The sequence below is a fragment of the Protopterus annectens genome, chromosome 2.part1, assembly GCF_019279795.1.
Source record: "Protopterus annectens isolate FY-2018-M chromosome 2.part1, PAN1.0, whole genome shotgun sequence".
Taxonomy (NCBI): Eukaryota; Metazoa; Chordata; order Ceratodontiformes; family Protopteridae; genus Protopterus; species Protopterus annectens.
In genome coordinates, this window is record NC_056729.1 from 1,489,082,620 (window position 1) to 1,489,100,928 (window position 18,309).

Here is an 18,309-nt window from a genome sequence, read left to right on the forward strand (position 1 = left end):
TTTGATGCTTAGTGTTTGATGAGTAGCCATTTGATGAATGTTTCATTTCATTGGTGAACATAGACCTGGTGCCTGTATGGCAGTGCTGGGTTGAGTAATCCCTCATGGTGTAGTGCATCCCCTCCCCCAGTCTCTGTATCATGATTGTGGTACATAGTTGAACATGTTCTATTGGCCATTTTCAGCACTTCGACATGGTGGAGATGACCTTACTGATCTACATGACAGAGTGATTTCTTGAATCACTCGGCCATGTAGACACCTTCCTAGAGGGGGTCCTAGAGAGAGAGAGAGAGAGATAGAGCACATAGCTAATTAACGTTTGTCTCTCCCCCTGGAATACCTCATTAGCATTCAGCATGGCCATGGGACTGGCCCTTTGTGGTGCTGTACATCATGGTAGAGGATCCTGCAGGGTGGTTGCTGAATCAGGGAAAGGTACTGCAATGTATACATGGAGATGAACTCTTGGTATTTTCTTGAATCCTCCTACATCACTTGTCTATGCAGAAGATGAAACTGATGTGCATTTGATGCAAAATATTGGAACTTGTCAAAGCTGTGAGATTTGTTTGCCAGATGTACTGTTGCACTGTAGCTGATACTTTTTAATAATTTATTTTCTGCCTTATTTTAAGGTTGTCAGAGGTATGGGAAGAGAATGTATGACTCTAATAAAAAGATGATTTGTGGGCTGACTACTAAATTACGTTTTCAGGGCTTTGTTTTAATGATGGTATTGGTGTTTTTGAGATACACTGATACATATTTTAAATGAGTAATATTTAGCAATGCCTGAATAGTTCAACTGAATCCACAGCATTAATATGTGTTGGGTTTCAGGGCAAGTACACACCTTCCTATAAATAATTAAAATACTAGATGGCGCAGTGGTGCAGCAGTTGCATTGTCGCCTCACAGCAAGAGGTTCTCCAGTTCAGTTCTCGGCTGGGGTGCCTTCTGTGCAGAGTCTGCATGTCTTCCCTGTGTCCATGTGGGTTTCTTCTAGGTGCTCCAGTGTCCTCCCACGTTACAAAGACATGCATTTGGAGCATTTTTCCCTGGGCCTTCGCTGAAAATGGGCTTTGTTCCAAGTCAGACTTTCCCAATAAACAAATGTTAAATAAATAAAATAAAATATAATTTATCCTTTCCTGGGGGCTGCTGTAGTTTGAAACCCCCCAAGGGAGAAAACAGCAGCCTGGGCTTGAGCATGTGTGGTTAGGAGCCAGAGAGATTTGGAGACTGTCTGGCTATTTTATCCTGAGAACCAGCAATGGAACGACCGTTCAGTCTGACGATCAGAAGATGGTGTTTGGACTGGCAGCAAAGAAGTTCTGAGGATGGTTTGCCCAGATGTCACCTTAATGCCCTATGCTACATGAGGAGCATACATGTGATGTATGGCATACCTGAAAACAATCTAAAGCCTTTGGTATACTGACCGGAATTTGGGCCGCCCTTGGCAGGGGATCCCTGTTCTGATGAATATTGTAACAGTGAGAAAGTACATCTACCATTATGGTAAGATTTTACACAACTGTACTTTATGTTATTTGGGTGCTGGAATTTCATCTTGTAACCCTTGTTTTCATCTATGAAGCATGTGTTTTTCATTCATGTCCATTGCTAATTGTAGTTTCTGATGTAGGTTGTTGAAATAGCCAGCCTTACAGAGCACTTGTTAACAGAATGCGATAAAAAGGAAGGTTTTGGAAAATGTCCACGTTGTAGTGAAGCCATCCCAAAGGAAGAATTGACAGAGCACATCAGGTCCAAGAGCTGTAACCGTGAGTACATCTAGCATAGATGCTTTGTAGCTAGGTTTAAGAATATGGTGGGAAAGCACACAGACAGACACACACTTCTAAAATTAAGCAATCACAACTTAACCGTTTTTAAAGTCAGTTTTATTCCCTTTCCCCATGCTCTTGGACTTAATAACATAGAGTAAGAGAACGCTTTATATATGCATATCTTTTTCCATAGATATATATATATATATATATATATATATATATATATATATATATATATATATATATATATATATATATGGTGTGTGTGTGTGTGAGTATGTGTGTTTGTGTAATGTTGCAGCTTTAATACTGCAGAAGTATCATAAACAGTGAACTACATTTTTTTACACACAGAGTAATTTATTTTTGATTGGTAACAGGTTAACACAGTGATCCACTAGTCAACTTTCTTTTACTGCAAAACTGCTGCTGACAACAAGTAAGGAAAGTTTGGCTGGGGACATGGAAAATTCTCTCTTTGCTTCATTAAACTAGTATTTTGTGACATTTAACATCTCCCTAAACTGTAGAGTAGGGAGGTGGTAATCTTTAATATCTGGTATGAAGGATAGTACCTTGGGAATATTCCTCCTCACCATCTTCTTGACACACAGCAGTGTTAATGCTGGCTTTTTAACTTGAGTGCCTGGTACAAGAATCAGTCCACAGCTTTGTGGTATTTTGATGTCAGCCAAGAGCATGCAGCTTGCTTAGCTGTTCACATTAGTCACTTGAACCACACTTAAAATTTCCTGGTAAGGGTAATTCTGTTATCACTGGTACCAGGCGGTGATGCTGTAGGCAAATTTTTACGTTTTTTTCTTTTGTTTGCTTTCCGTTTTTGCGTTATTACTTTGCAGCATCATTTCATTGTGTGCTTACATTCAGCAGTAGGTGATGTTATCAAGATGCCAAACTTTCTTGTATTTTTATGTTGACATTTAAGTAAATGCTGTGTGGTTTATTACACTATTTAAAATAAGCACTGCATTGACTATCGTACTAAATCTATGTCTGATTTCTTCTGAAAATGTAGCTCATTTTTTCCATTTGTTGCCCAGTTACTTTGAGTAATATAGGTAAATATGGATAGCCGTAACTTCTTTTGGTCAGAAGTTTCATTGAACAGTCATGCTTATAGTGATGCTGAAAGTGAAATATCAGTTTTTCAGCAAAAATGATTAAATCCATTTCATAGCAGAGGTATAGCAGAGGAAAGCAGATGCTGTAAGCCATGGTTGTCATTGCAGTCTCAGTAGCTTAACAGGTTGCACATTTGCTTTTGGTGGGGAAAGCTGTAGGTTATATTCCCACACAAGACAGTTGAATTTGTTTTCCATTTCTGATAGTTGCAGTGCAGAATAAGGGGGTGTTGCACTCCTGAGTGTGGTGTCCTTTGGACATGAGTTAATGGTAGCACAGGTGGAAGTAAAAGATCCCTTGAAGAAAACAAAACCCTAAGGTACACCACGAGCATAAAAGTTGACTTTTATTCCAAAAAAGATGAAATCAAAAAGACCTGGTCAGTAAGCACTTTCGCGTTGATCACAACGCTTCATCAGACTTTATGACCATTGATAAATAACTACCCCATTTTATAGCAGGTCTCAAACAATGTAAAAACACTCAACCAATAAAAAGCAAGCAGTTGTCTCAAACTCACTTATTTAAAGGTAAAAACACATAAAAAATGTATTCTCCTTCTCTCTCATCACCTATGAGTAATATATGGGAATCTATGAAACATTTATACATTTATAAAACTTTGCATATATGAATACAATATAACGAGTTACTAAAAATATCTAATATTTAATAGAACTATCTACACCTAAAAATGTATATATATTTATATATGTATGAAAATAAATCTATACATATAAATATATATATGAAAAATATAAAAATATACCTATGTCTCTAAAATGAAGTCAACATATAAACTATTACTCTAACAACACTAACGTGTGGTGTATACCTTTATAAAACATGAACCAAATACATATTTCTTATTAAAAATGTATATATATGGGTTTATAAAAAATATATGTACATATATATATATATATATATATATATATATATATATATATATATATATATAAACATTATAGCTAAAAGAAACACATAACCTGGAATATATTGTGTTGAATTCATCTTGTCGTATTAACAGGTATAGAGTCTATCTAAGAGAAAGGGTTTTAATGAGACTCTGTCATTAAGTCCATGTGCCCTATTTGCTTGTAACCTCATTATCCATATGGCTTTCTGTTTCTCTGTGTGATTTTTCAGATTCCCAAGTGGTGGTTCATAGGTTCATAGGTTTATACTAGGCTATCTGCCCTAAGGCATTTATAAGCCTAGCCCAAATTTTCGCCACCCTTATATGAAAAATACTGTGCCCATTAGTTTGTTGTGCCTCTGTCCAGCAGTGACACAGAGATGATTCCCGGGGTAAACCTACGATCTCCCATCCACAGGTCTAGATTTCTCTTGAACAGAGTCAGCGAGGTGCTCTGCCTCACATGGACCGGGATTCTATTCCACAGCATAGGGAGTCTCTGAGTGATAAATCTATCCCTCCAGCACGTCCTATTTATATTCGTAAGGTTTAAGTCGCTTGGATTTGGATTTTTGAGGTGGAGCATGTCCATTAATTCGGGTTGGACATGGCCTTGTATGTCAGGCACATGTCACCTCTGAGCAGACGGTATGCGACTGAATAGAGCTGGAGTTTCTTCAATCTGGCAGCATATGAGATTTTGGAGTCCCTTTATCCTTTTGGTGAGGAACTTTTGGGGTCTCTCCAATTGCTGCAGATGTCGGGTGAGATACATCCCGAATGGGGCATTGTACTCGATCATTGGTCTGATAAGTGAAGAGTACAGGGGAACAATGACCTCACTAGATCTGGATGTGAATCCCTTCATGATCAGGTGGGCAATGTAGAAGGCCTTTCTAACCACTTTAGCAACGTGAGTGTCAAAAGAAAGGCCACTGTCAACCTGGGTCCCCAGGTCCCTGATAACCTCTTCTGTGCTTAGTGGATTGCCACCTATATGGTAGCTTGGGGTTACCTTGTTTTTCCGTATGACTATACATTTTTGGCGTTTAACTTCAGGCCATGGCTCTGGCACCAGCTATCTGTTTCCGTGAGTCCCTTCTGAAGGATATCCGTGTCCGATGCACTTTCCACTATGGCGCCCAGTTTGCAGTCGCCTGCAAACTTTGTCAGCCAAAGTCCTCCCATGTTGGCCTGTACTTCTGAGAAGTAGATGCCAAACAATAGGGGCCAAGGACCTGTGGGACACCACTTGTGACCGCTTGGAGTCTGACATAGCTCCAGCAACTCTAACCCTGTGGGTTCTGTCCTTAAGCCAGTTTGCAACCCATCTTGTGACATATGGGTTTACATTTAAGCTGGTAAGTTTTTCTACAATACCAGTGGGGTATTGTGTCGAAAGCCTTTGCAAGGTCAAGGTAGGCTGTATGGACTGCCTTTCCCTCATCAATGGCCTTGGTGACTGTTTCAAGAAGTCGACCAAGTTCAAAAGGCATGATCTTCCCTTGACAAAGCCAAACTGGGTCGGGTCCAATGTCTGCAAGTCCCTATATCTTTGTTTATGAGCTCCATTATGATCCTCTCCATAGCTTTGCAGACTAGACTTGTTTAATTACCAGGGTCTGTAGAGGCGCCGCCTTTGTGGAGTGGGACCACAGTTGCCGTATGCCACTCCTTGGGCACGTATCCTGTGGTAAGGCTGAGATTAAACAGCTGCCTTATGTGCGGGTTTAATTCCTCATTTAGCTCGTGTAGCACACAGCCGGGGACACCATCCGGTCCCATTGATGCTGTGTTTTTAGCTTTAGAGAGAGCAGCTTTCACCTGCGCATTTGAGATGTCCGGGAGGCTACACTCGGCTGGGATAGTTATCTCTCCTTTAGGGGCGAGGGGGTGAAGTTTGCACTGAACCTGTCTGCCAGTATGTTGGCAATGTCTGTGGGTTCAGTGATTTTTGTATCATTTTGGACTAATTCTGAGCATATCTGGGAGTTTCCACCCAGGTCCCTAACATAGCTGAAAAGGCCTTATGATTGTCCTTTGAATCCATGGCAATTTTTCTCTCAAAATTGGCCTTAGTTGATTTTATGAGTGCTCGTATTTTTTTACTAATAATGATCAGGGGTGACTTCTTTTATGGATTTTGTTCTATCATGTAATAGCTTTCTCCTCTAATTGTAAAGTTTGTTAATGGCTGGGGTCCACCAGACTGGACGTTTGCCCTTTGTGGAAAGAGTCTTGGTTTTATTTGGGATTGCCTGATCCATGCAGTCCTGGAGGTGTTCATAGAAGGCATTTGTAAGGGCTTCCGCAGCTTGGGTTGTGGTTTCCACTGGCTCAGGGGCCTTGAAGGATACCACACCAGTCTTGAGTAGTGTGAAGTTTGCTTTAGAGAATTTCTTCACTATGGTCTTTTTTGTTTGGGGTGGGGATGGGATGTGGATTTCCAGTGAGATTAGTTTATGATCAGATCTCACCAATGAGGGATATACTTCCGTGTGGAGCATTTTGTCCCCATGTTTGTGACAATGAGATCTAGTATATTTTCTCCTCTCGTGGGAACAGTGACTAGCTGTTCCATGGCATTTGAATTTATGAACTCCAGGAACGGCTAGAAAGTTAGGGCTTGAGTAATGTTCCCAGTCTATATTAGTTGAAGTCACCCAATATGATGGTGTTTGGAGATACATTTATACCCTCCAGTGTCTTCAGGAAGGCTGTGTGGGGTTCCTGAGTTTGAGAGGGTGGCCTGTAGCATGCTACAATTTGTAGAGCAGTTTTGCCTATGGTTAGTTGTACCTGGATGGTTTCCAACCTGGAGGTGTGGGTATCCTTTATGAATATGGATACACCCCTCCTTTTGTGGTGTGGTCCGGGTTTTGGGGCCGGGCATGATATGAGGTAAAACCTAATAGTGCCGGGTGCTCTCAGGAGCCTTGAACCAGGTTTCAGTTACAGCACAGACATCGATGTTCTCCATACTGAGAAGGGCCTCGCATTTTGAGATTTAGACTTCTGGCATTGAGCAGCATTACCCTCAGTTTCTTCCCATTTTTGTTTTCTAGGGTGGTAGGTTTAGAATTTGAGCCTTGCCTAAAAAGGCACTATGGGGTGGCAAGAGCCTTAGCCAATATCCGGAATCCCAGGGGTGACAGGTGCAAGCCAGCGTGGCTTGTCAAACATGTCATCCCAGGCAGACAGACACTGGATCCCCTTTGAATGACACCAGACATTAAGCCAATTGTTAAAGCTGATCATCTTGTTTCTATATTGTGGCATCATTCTTGGTGAAGGAAGGATACTGCTCAGGGTTAGGGTCATACCTGCCTGGGCTACATAATCAGAGAGCTCCTCTATGTCTCTTTTCATGTAGTCCAGGGAGCCTCAGGTCGTTCACACCAGCATGGACAATGACTGTGTCATATTTGTACTTGCCGTGGAGTGACCCGAGTGCTTTTGTTATGTGGCGGATTCTAGATAGGCAGCTTACTGTGACCCTCTCCTTGTTCAGCCTGGTGAGTGGGACGTCAGTGTGTCTGACTATGGAGTCACCTATGACAAGTATGTTTGGTGTTGTATTTGGCCTTAAGGGCTGTGACTGCTTTACACACTGCTTTTGTGGTTTATGTGTTGCTTGTGGGGTGTCTTGAGGTAGCAGTTGTTTGGGTGTCTGCTTTGGAGGCCTCTGCTGTTTAGGTAAATTTTTACTCAGAGCCTTCAAGTATGTCTTTGTGTGTTTATGTGTTTGATTCAGTGGAGTGGTAGCATTATGTGGTGTTTTATATATAAGCTCTAACACACTAAACTTGAACTTATGTGAGGTATCGTGGGTTATGATATGCCTGGCTAAAGCAGTGCTACCATCCTCCCTACTCATTGCATAAATATGTTCTCTAACACACTCACGTAGGGTTCTGTTGGTCTTACCTACATAGAACGAATCACACTTTTCACAGTCTGCAAAGTATATTAAATCCCTTGTTTTGCAGTCTGCATATAACTTAAATACATACTCAAGTCCAGAATCTGGATGAGTAAATACATTCAGATCAGACATGTAACAAAATTGATTACAGCTTCTACAAGGATGGGTACCTGACCTCATAGAGCTAACCCTAGTGTCTTTCGGTTTCTCATAACACAGCAAACGCTTCAAGGATTTTATGTTCCTATAAGAAAACCTGGGACATTCACCTACTATATTTTTGATTTTACTGTCAGTATGTTCCAGTTCCTATAGAATATATTCCTAATCATGTTGTTGTTAGTATATGTTAACATCACTCTATTAACTGTGGATGTCAAGTCTCTTCTGCCATTTGAATCATCAGTGGCTTCTCTCCCCAAAATATAAGGTCTACCTGCATTATCTCTGTCAATTATTCCAGCCTCAAGTGTATGATTAATCTCTCTCAGATGATAGCCTCTATTATGAAAATAATTTCTGAGAGTATTCAAGGTTTCTTGAAAAACATCCGCATTATTAGTTAACCTAGATACCCTTAAAGCTTGACTTTGTACTATGTTTCTATGGATATGTGGTGGATGCATACTTGTACGGTGTAATAAAGTATTTTTTCTACAAGTTTTCCTTTACTTTTCTGTTTCGGTACCATTCTCACCTTTCTTTATGAGTACATCTAGGAATTCCATCTCAATATGTGACCATTTGGCTGTTACAAAGAGGAACTGGGTAGTCCCATTCATATATTCTGTGAACTCCTGGAGTAACTCTACATTACCTCTCCATACCAAGAAAATATCATCCACAAAACATCTATAATAACATACGTGTTTATTATATTGTTCATTCCGTAGCAGTATGTGTACTCCCAATATGCCATGACTAAATTGGCATAGGAGTTGGCACATGGTGTGCCCATGACCACTCCTTTCTGTTGTAGATGATACTGAACATTATACACAAAGACATTGTTCTCGAGTACTATCTCCATTAGCATGGCACATCTAATGATTAATTCTCGGGGTATCTCCTTTTCTGTCAAGAATAGTCTCATATATTCTATTCCTATATCATTGGGGATCGAAGTAAATAAAGAATTGACATCCAAAGTCACTAAAACATCAGTACTGCTGTAGGTGTAATCTGTCATACTCTCTAGAAACTGCTTAGTGTCCCTTAAAGTGGAGGCTGTATTATCCACTATTTTTCTAAGAGTTTTCTCCAAAAATATGGAAACAGTCTCAGTCAGCCAACCTTGGCTTGAGACTATCAGTCTCATTGGAGGAAGTTTTTTTGTACTTTAAGAAGACTTCTGAAACTAGGAATAACTGGATTTTCAACTAAAAATATTTATACAACTCAAAATCAATAACATTGCATAAAAACAAGTCATATAGCTGACTGTGAACAAACTATATATATATATATACTTGAAAATAAATCTATACATAAAATATATATATATATATATATATATATATATATATATATATACATATATATGAAAAACATATAAAATTATACCCATGTCTCTAAAATGAAGTCAACATATAAACTATTACTCTAACAACACTAACGTGCGGTGTATACCTTTATAAAACATGAACCAAAAAAGATCCCTTGACACTTATCAAAAAGAATAGGGGAGGTTTTCCAGTGCCGTGACCAGATTTCCCTTTGTATGAATACCATCTAGGGTTTCCCCTGATAAGAGGCCATTGGCCTATTGGGACTCACCTGGTCAACAAAGTAAAGTAAATTGAGGATTTTCCCCTCCCTTTCTCAGCTGCTTGGACATGCTGTTCTGTTGCCTTACAGGCACTTGTGGTTCCCGTGACTTTCCCTATTTAGCATGAAGCCATAATAAGAAAGGACATCCTCTTAAGACAAAGTAGAGTATCTGATGGTGGGCTTTATGATACAGGATTAAAGCACTGAGCATATATTGTTTTTGAGGATTTTTCTCCCTCCTACATCATCCTGTGTCACCCTACTTGGTGCACCACTTCCATCGCCAGGTCTGCCAGCCACCTCTTTAACCCCCCCCCCCCAGACCATTTCCAATAGGCTGGGGTCAAAGTGGAATTGAGGGCATTCTGGGGTCTACCTGTTCACATTCACCAGGGGAGATTCTACTTTTATGACCTACCCCTGTTGCTTCCCCCTGCCCTTTGGTTTCTTGTGGTATAACTGAGGGGCAGGTAAGCAATGTGGGCATGCAGTGTATTTCTCCACTTTTGTAGCAGCTCAGCCTTGCTGTTATACTCCCTCCTCCTTTGTCTCATACCTTTTAGTGTGACATCCCCAGTGTCCACCATGGATTGTCACAGGAGATGCCCAAACAACTATCTACCCACCAAGAATGGTAATACCAATCTCTTCCTCCTGCTTTGTCAGATGCCCAAGTCACTAACTGAGGCCAGGTCACCTGGGTGTAATCAGGGCTTTATCCCTCCAGGCCACCTGACCAGCACTACTGAGCATAAATATTTACAAAATTCACTACGTATAAGACTGCAAAATTATAACCAAACAAACCCACTGAATTTAATTCTAAAGGACTGCCTACGTTGTTTTGAATTTGAAGTACTGAGTGGTTTTCATCCATGTTGAATGTGGGAATTTTATACCCATTTATTATTTTGCTGTTTCTTTTTTTCTTTCATTCATGTTTCTTATTCATTTGTCTTGCTGGACCCAAGTATAAGCAGTGTATTCGGAGAGGATTAAGTGTTCTCTTCCATATGTGACACTTGCTATGGCAAGCTACACTGACAGTGATCCATTTCACCCCATCGAAGTACTTTCTGAGTAATGGCTTGCATAACCAGACCCATTGTTACATCAGGTTGTTGTTATCTATTTTTATTTACTTGTGCTGTTTTTCATTTCAACAACAGTTTTTGTTTGCTTTTGCAGTTACAGCTTTTTGTTAGTTCATGCCTATTATGGTTTCTCATGTGTCACTGTTACATGTGAGATATTGCCTATATAAAATGTCATTGCTTCTTTAATGCTCCTTTCTTGCTCACTCCCATTAGAAATATTTAATTGATTGTATATTGCCATACACTGAATTCTCCATTCTTCTTGCCTCCCTCCTCTCACAGATCTTCTCCATATAGTAATGATTTTTAACATGAAGATCTGTACCAGTCTTTGAGGAGAGATGTTGCAGCCAGTTAAAACCTATATGTTTTCCTAACTTTCTGAAGTTAGTCCTAGGCTGTATTACAGTATGACCGAAAGGGCTGTCTGGCAACTTAGTTCAGGGGTAAGGACTTTGAACTGTTAGTAAGCTTTGTCTTGAAGTCCTGTGTCTTTCACTGCGTCAGTTCCATATTTTGTAAACTGTAGCAATACACATAACCAGACAGTACATGTTGGTTGCACTTAAAAGAGGTATTTTAGCATATTGGGCTAACCCAGTTAACAAATACAAAAGATCATTTACTGGTTTAACACTTCTGTAATATAGAGCTTTCATCATTTCTCATGTGTTTCAGCAACTGACATTTGCTTTGCCTTTTTTTGTAGACACCTTTATAGGATTATCACTTGTGACATAAGGAAACTTACATTTATGTAAAAGTAATTAAACCATATTAACAAGTTCATTTTTCAAACATTGTACATCACGTATGTTCTGTACACTGTAATCAAACCAACATTGCATAAACTTTTCAGTTCCTGCCTTCTCTTAAACCTTGTTCCTCCTCCAAAACATTTTTCTGCTTGTATTGTTCCCACAGTTTCCTATTATTTTCTATGTAATTTACTCCTATCCTCTTCTAAAGATTTCACTTCCTGTTTTTTTTCTCTATTACAATATAGTATTCTCTACATCAAGTATTCTTAGCTTATTTTCTCACCCAGTAATCCTGACAGAGAGTGCTCTGTATGGATTTTTTTAAATCTGCCAACTCAGATATTTGCTTTGCGTTTAAAAATAGATGAGATGCTACTTGCACACATCATTCTGTTCTGGTTGTTTGTTGATGTATGTTAATTTTCTGGACTCTACTTCATCAGAGAGATTTTATGTTAATCTTGATTTTTTTTAGATGACATCCATTCATAAGTTATAGGAAAAGTTTAATATTTTATTTTATAGTACATGTGTTACTGTATAAAATGCAGCATTTTACATTATTTTTGTCATTATTTTAAGTAATCAGCACCCTAGTTCAACTTTGTAAATATTGTAAATAGCTTCTTATTTTACATGAGCACAAGTAAAGTCTTATCACTATTACTAATATGCATGTATGTTAAGGTGTTTCCCCGACCACAACACAAGTGGCTTGCTCAAATGAAAACTTATTGTAAAATTCATTAATAACAATTCACATTGATTCCTGCTGAATATGCCTAACACTGAATGTATATAAGTTGTAACCTATACAATTTGATTCCTGCTGAATATGCATGACACTGAATGTACATAATTGTAACCTATTACTATACAATGTTTCTTGTATATTACCACTATATTTGTGTTTGCTTGTTTTTGTATATTCTTTCTTTTTTGCATTTCTTTATCCTGGAGCTTTTCTCCCCGGCCCTCCACTGAAAATGGGTCTTCTGGACCCAGTGGACTTGCCCAGTAATCAAAACTGGAAATAAATAATAAAATAAAATAAATCAAATTTTTAAGTGCTGACTTTCACACCAAGTATTTGATTTGCTGAGAAGTCTGACATTTTAAAGAGAACTGAAATACTACATAGAGAGGTTTTAATTCCAACACATTGGGTGAAATCTTTGGAAACTTTTTTAGTGGAATTAAAACTTAAATGTTAAGAAGCATATAAATCTCAGAAAAAATCAGAGGTTTCATTGACAAGAGAAGAGGATATTGCACAAACATTAAAAAGTCTCCAATTCCTACCATTTAACACAGTTGATTACTCCCCCTATGACTCAAATGACTAAGTGGTAAGGCAAAGGAATGAAATAAGAAAACCTATGTCTTCTCAAAAAATCTGTAAAATTATTCCAGATATTCATTGATTAGTTGATTGATTGCAGTTTGATCACCAGACAGATTGGTTTGTCTACAGAGCTCTTTTAACAACAACTCGGGCATAGCTCTCAACAGTCTAGATTTTCATAGACTGTCCAGATTTTTTCTTCATATTTTTGGTATGTTCCTCATAAAATCTGGTTTTACAGCAAATCATTAAAGACTGCAGTGACTAAATAATGATAGACAATTGAGTTTTAGACTTCATATCCTTTAGAAAATGCATGCAAATGCAAAATCTGTTATTCTAGCAACTTTGTAAATTAAAATGAATATCTGTCTTTGATTTTTATGCCTTTGTCCCACCTTTATTGTTGGCTTTATCTAAATTTCTTGTGCTAAGAGGTTGTGAGATAAGGCCCATGTCACATAGCCAGTAGACAGTTATACATTTACATACTGAAATTCATAACTTGACATAAAGAATGCACAGGAAACAATGGTTACAATACAAGCTAGTATAGACAATAAACACAAAACAACTCCATTCAGTAGTGGCGACAAAACCAAAAAAAAAAAAAAACACTGTTAATGGCAAGTAAAACAAAAGTGCTAGAGAGAAAACCTTTAGTGTATCACAAATTTATTCTTCACTTTCATCAAATATCACCAGACTTCTTCAGAATAACACTATGACAAGCACACAATTGTTTTATAAAACATGTATAAATCAATGAAAACATTTAAAACTGTCACATGTTTAAACATCAATTAAAAACCTTGATTGATCTAAGTTTTTAAAAACACACGGACATAAAGATGTAAAAACACCATCAGATAACAAAAATAAGTCAATAACCTATTAGACTCATATTCTATTATACTCATGTAATTCTCCACCTTTTGTTTTTAAGAAAACATTTGATGTTTATTACTCCTAACTAACTGCCACAAGGTTTCTTGTTGCTCAGTTTTATTCTTATGATTACCCCCCCCCCGCAAATCTCTAAATACTGATTCTAAAACAGAAAAAAACTACATTTTTATATCGTTTACAATGTTTGCTATGTTTACAGATGGCATTGTTTTCATCTCCTTTTTCCATAGCTTAAATATGTTCTCTGATTCTCTCCTTCAGACATCTACTAGTCATCCCTACATAGTAAGCATTACACCCTGAGCAAACAGAAATGTATACTAGTCCTTTGGAATTACAATTAAATACTCCTGGTGCTGTAATAGTATAATGTAGATGTTCTAGGCTAATATAGGGTCCCTCTAATATATATCGACATGTATTGCACCTCCCACATTTATACATTCCTTTGTTCTTAAGCGAAACGCTATTGGGGGAATATCTTTAGTTGTATCATTTTGTAATAAAGTTTTAAAATTGAAACATTCTTATACACAAAATTAGGATAACTTCCTACAACATTGAATAATTGTGTATTTCCTTCTAAAATACTCCATGTATCACTAATAACAGTCCTAATTGCTAAACTGTTTACTGTGATGTATAAATTACAAACATTGTTCCTATTTAGTAAAATATCAGAGGGAATCCTTTCTTTGAGAGATATAAAGGAATGCTTCAAAATTGGTAGAAGCATAGTGTTCCTCTTAGATGTAATCAGTTCTATGGTATAAAGCAAAGTTGTCTTTTTATAGCCTCTTTCAACAAATAGGAGGTAATAAAATCCATTTCTTGAGCAAAAACTTCATTATTGGTGGTCATCCTCACAGTCCTTATATATTGTCCCCTTGGTATATTTTTTTTCATAAATGTAGGTGTTAGAGTAATTCTGTTGTAAATATGCTGAAAGATAAAGCATAGAATACAAAAATTCCTTGAATATATGTATAGAATTTAGCAATGTAAAATGGGCATTCATACTATATGTATAACAGACAGGCTTCTCTTCTTCACAGCGTCAGAAAAAAGCCTACAAAAGCAATTTTGGAAAGCAAGTATTACATGCTTTTCTCATGTTTGCAGAACAGTTTACAGATAACCATTAACAGACATGCTTTTTTTATAAACTCAGCAAAATGTGCCTCAAAAACATGTTTTTTTTTCAAATATCAGCAGCAGAACATATGTTTCCTTTCAGGCTTCTGATTGCTTGCATTCTCACATCAGCAGAAGTGCTTACAAGTAAATCACAAAAGGACAATAGGAAAGTCTAAAAACGGACATTACGTGATTTCCCACAGAAGGCCAAAAAAGATACCAAGAGGAAAAGACAAAATCTATGTGCGTGACTAGAACTGTATATAAGAACTGTATTAATTCAGCTATGTGAGAGGTATTATGTAGAAACTTAGGTTTCGAGGTAACTGAAAAATGGAAAGTCATCATCATTCATATCTGTAATGAAGAAAACCTTTGTAAATATATGCTACAAAGTGACGGAAGAGTATGTGTCATTTAGGTTCATAGGTAGGTACTAGGCTATTGGCCCAAGGGCCTACGCAAGCCTAGCCAACAAGGTTCCCTGGCTTACGCCACCCAAGCAAGTTATTTTCCTGTGCCACTGATGAGCAGACACACAGAAGTGATCCCCAGGGTGTATTTTATAAAATTAAGTTATGTATTTGTAACTATGCTTATAGTAAAATAGTAGCTGCAAAATATATTTCTTTATCAGTATGCAATTTGGAAGGCTTAGTGCTTTAAACAGACAACAGTTGCAGTCATGCAAAATGCTGTGTCTCTGATTCAGCAGTAAACAGCCAGCAAGACTTTGTGTCTTAAGAAGACTTTAAGTCCAATCCAGCAAATTCCAGCACAGCATAGAAGCAGCACATACATAAAATAAAATTTTCAATGGTGATCCCAATGTTCCTAGCCTGTATCTGAACACAGGGGAGTGGTAATGCCTTGTATAAGGTCACTCCTGTAAAAGCACAGTAACTAACGTTTATGTGAAGTACTTCAGTTTTCTACAGTTTGTAGCAATACAGTTTCTCAGACGTGCAGTGCAGGAAGGTGAGCAGTGCCATAAATTCTCCAAAAAGGTACAAAACAAAGTTGCAAGACTGAAACTGCCAGTTTTGTTATACCAAATTCACAAGTGACTACAGAGACTTTTCAAACACTATGGAACCCTGTCTAACAAGGTTCGCAGGTGACTGCAAACCGGGAGCCACTGTTGAATCCCCAAATGATGTGAGTATTCTACTAAAGGGCATTACCGAAACAGATGCTTGGTGCCATAGCCATGGCCTCAAATTTAATGGCCAGAAATGTGTGGTTATCCCCTTTGGGAAATACCATGTACCCATGCATTACCACATAGGTGGCAGTACACTAAACACCAAAGGTGTGATGACAGACTTAGGGACAAAGGTGGATAGTGGTGTCACATTCAGTAACCACATTGCCACAACAGTGAGGTGATCCTTCTATGTGTTACACCTCATCACTAATGGCTTTTCATCCAGGAAAACAGAGGTAGTTGTCCCAATGTACTCATCCCTCATTACACACATTATAGGGTACAACGCCCCATTTGGTATGTACCTTACATGACATCTGCAACAGCTGCAAAGGCCGCAGAAATACATCATTAAAAGTACCACAGGCCTAAAGCACATACCCTATACTGACCATCTCATAAACCTCCAGCTATACTCTGTGGCATATCGTATACTCAGAGAAAATCTCTGCTTAACATACAAGGCCATGTCAAACCTAGGGTATTGACATCTAAAATAAGTGTGTGTAATGCCATGTACAATACATGCATCTGTGTGCTGTCATTACAGTAGCAAGGGGTGTGAGTGTCATGTCTGGGACACACAAGTGTATGAGACCTGCACAGCACACTGGCATTTAGTGTAACATGGTGGTACTACTTTTGACAGTGCTGTCCCAGGCAAGGGTAGAGTGCTAAAAGTACTACTGACATCAGACACACCTGCAGGCATAGCTGGACTCTGAGGCCTCAGTGTCATGTTCCTGATGTGTGGGCTGTGTCACCGTGTATATCCCCTAATGGACAACGATCAGACATGTGGAATGCCACTGTAGAGCACTGTCTGTACAGAACATGTTAGTGAGGGCGTACAACATTTAGTACTGGCATATATATTGTTGTCAAACATCCATCTGACTACACATTCATCTTACTGCATAGCTACTTGCCAAGCTGATATCTGAGAGTCGCTCTACAGATGTGTAGATGGCAGATATCCAACTGGGATACGTACAGACAACCTATGCTTGATTGACACTGACATGTCTGCCCAGCTGTGTACTAACTAGCACATATAGGAGATAACAACTTGTATGGACCAACTGGCACAGGTACCTACATTACACTACCACAGTCAACAGAACACACTTGGGTACAGGTCTCCAACACAGGCACTAAGCATGTGTTGTAATACATGTTGCATACATTTCAACTAGATCACCTTAGTGGCCATGTGCAGAAGGCACCCCGAGGATTGGCTGATGCATGTCACTCTCACCCTGACGGTTACCAAAGTGGTGTCTGTTGATAGATTGCCTGCTGGTACATGGCAGGTAGCATGATACCAATGTACATACAACCCCTACACAACCCATCTCCCCATGGACAATAGCCATGGACACAGCTATGACCACCCACAGCAATGCACCACAGTACTGACACATGTGTATGTGTGCATTACGGAGGATAGCAGTGTCTGTGTGTTAGTACACCTGTAGGTCGGAACTCCGTGATGGCCTTCACAACCACCTCAACACCCATTGCCATAGGCAGATTTTGCTGCTGCTGTGTTGGACATGACATGTACCGTGTTACACTCCTCACCCTAACGGCTACATGAGCCATGCATTACCAGCACAACAGTGTTGTACAAATGGGTTGATAGCCATGTGAAACTCATGAAGTCTGGCAAGTGTGTGTATGTGTGCATCCCTGTATATCTGTAGGGTACACCATTCTGAGGCCACATACTCCTATTACACTACACATTGCCACACAGTAGTACATATAGTGTCTCCCCCCCATAGGTGAGGCATGGCAGTGCAACACACTACTATGCCTGTGGCATGTGCATTAGATGCATATCCCTGTAGTACCACTGTTGTGATATACAATGGATTGTATTGCAGTCATGGGCAATGTGTGATAGTTGGTATGTCAGAGTGTTGTCATGGGTTCCAGTGCATACAATAACCACTGAGGGATGTGGGTGCTGTGTACACTGCCAGTACACCATAGTACACCTGGTATATGCCCCATGTACCACTTTATGGTGACCACTGTCACCATCAACCATACAGGTAACTGAAACCACAATACAGCCCAGTTACACGTGCTGTGTGCAGCCTACCTGTGACACATTGGACACACAAACTAGTTAGTTATCACCAATAGGCCCAGGTCTCTCGGATGTGTGTCTGCCTGTTATGTGTCTGTCAGTGTGTGTATGATGGTATGTCACCCTCTGTATTATCCATATACAACCATTACAATCACCCTTACCATACTGTACATGTCTGTGGATGTTCTGCATGTAA

The 18,309-nt window shown here is 39.0% G+C and overlaps 1 protein-coding gene across 1 annotated transcript in view; it reads left to right on the top strand.

The window, feature by feature from the left end:
* The window catches only part of CEP104 (centrosomal protein 104), a 2,320,447-nt gene that overhangs the window by 1,880,318 nt on the left and 421,820 nt on the right, over positions 1 to 18,309 (top strand). The window contains 1 exon segment of the mRNA XM_044062948.1: positions 1,652 to 1,790. Coding sequence (XP_043918883.1) covers positions 1,652 to 1,790 — 139 coding nt within the window.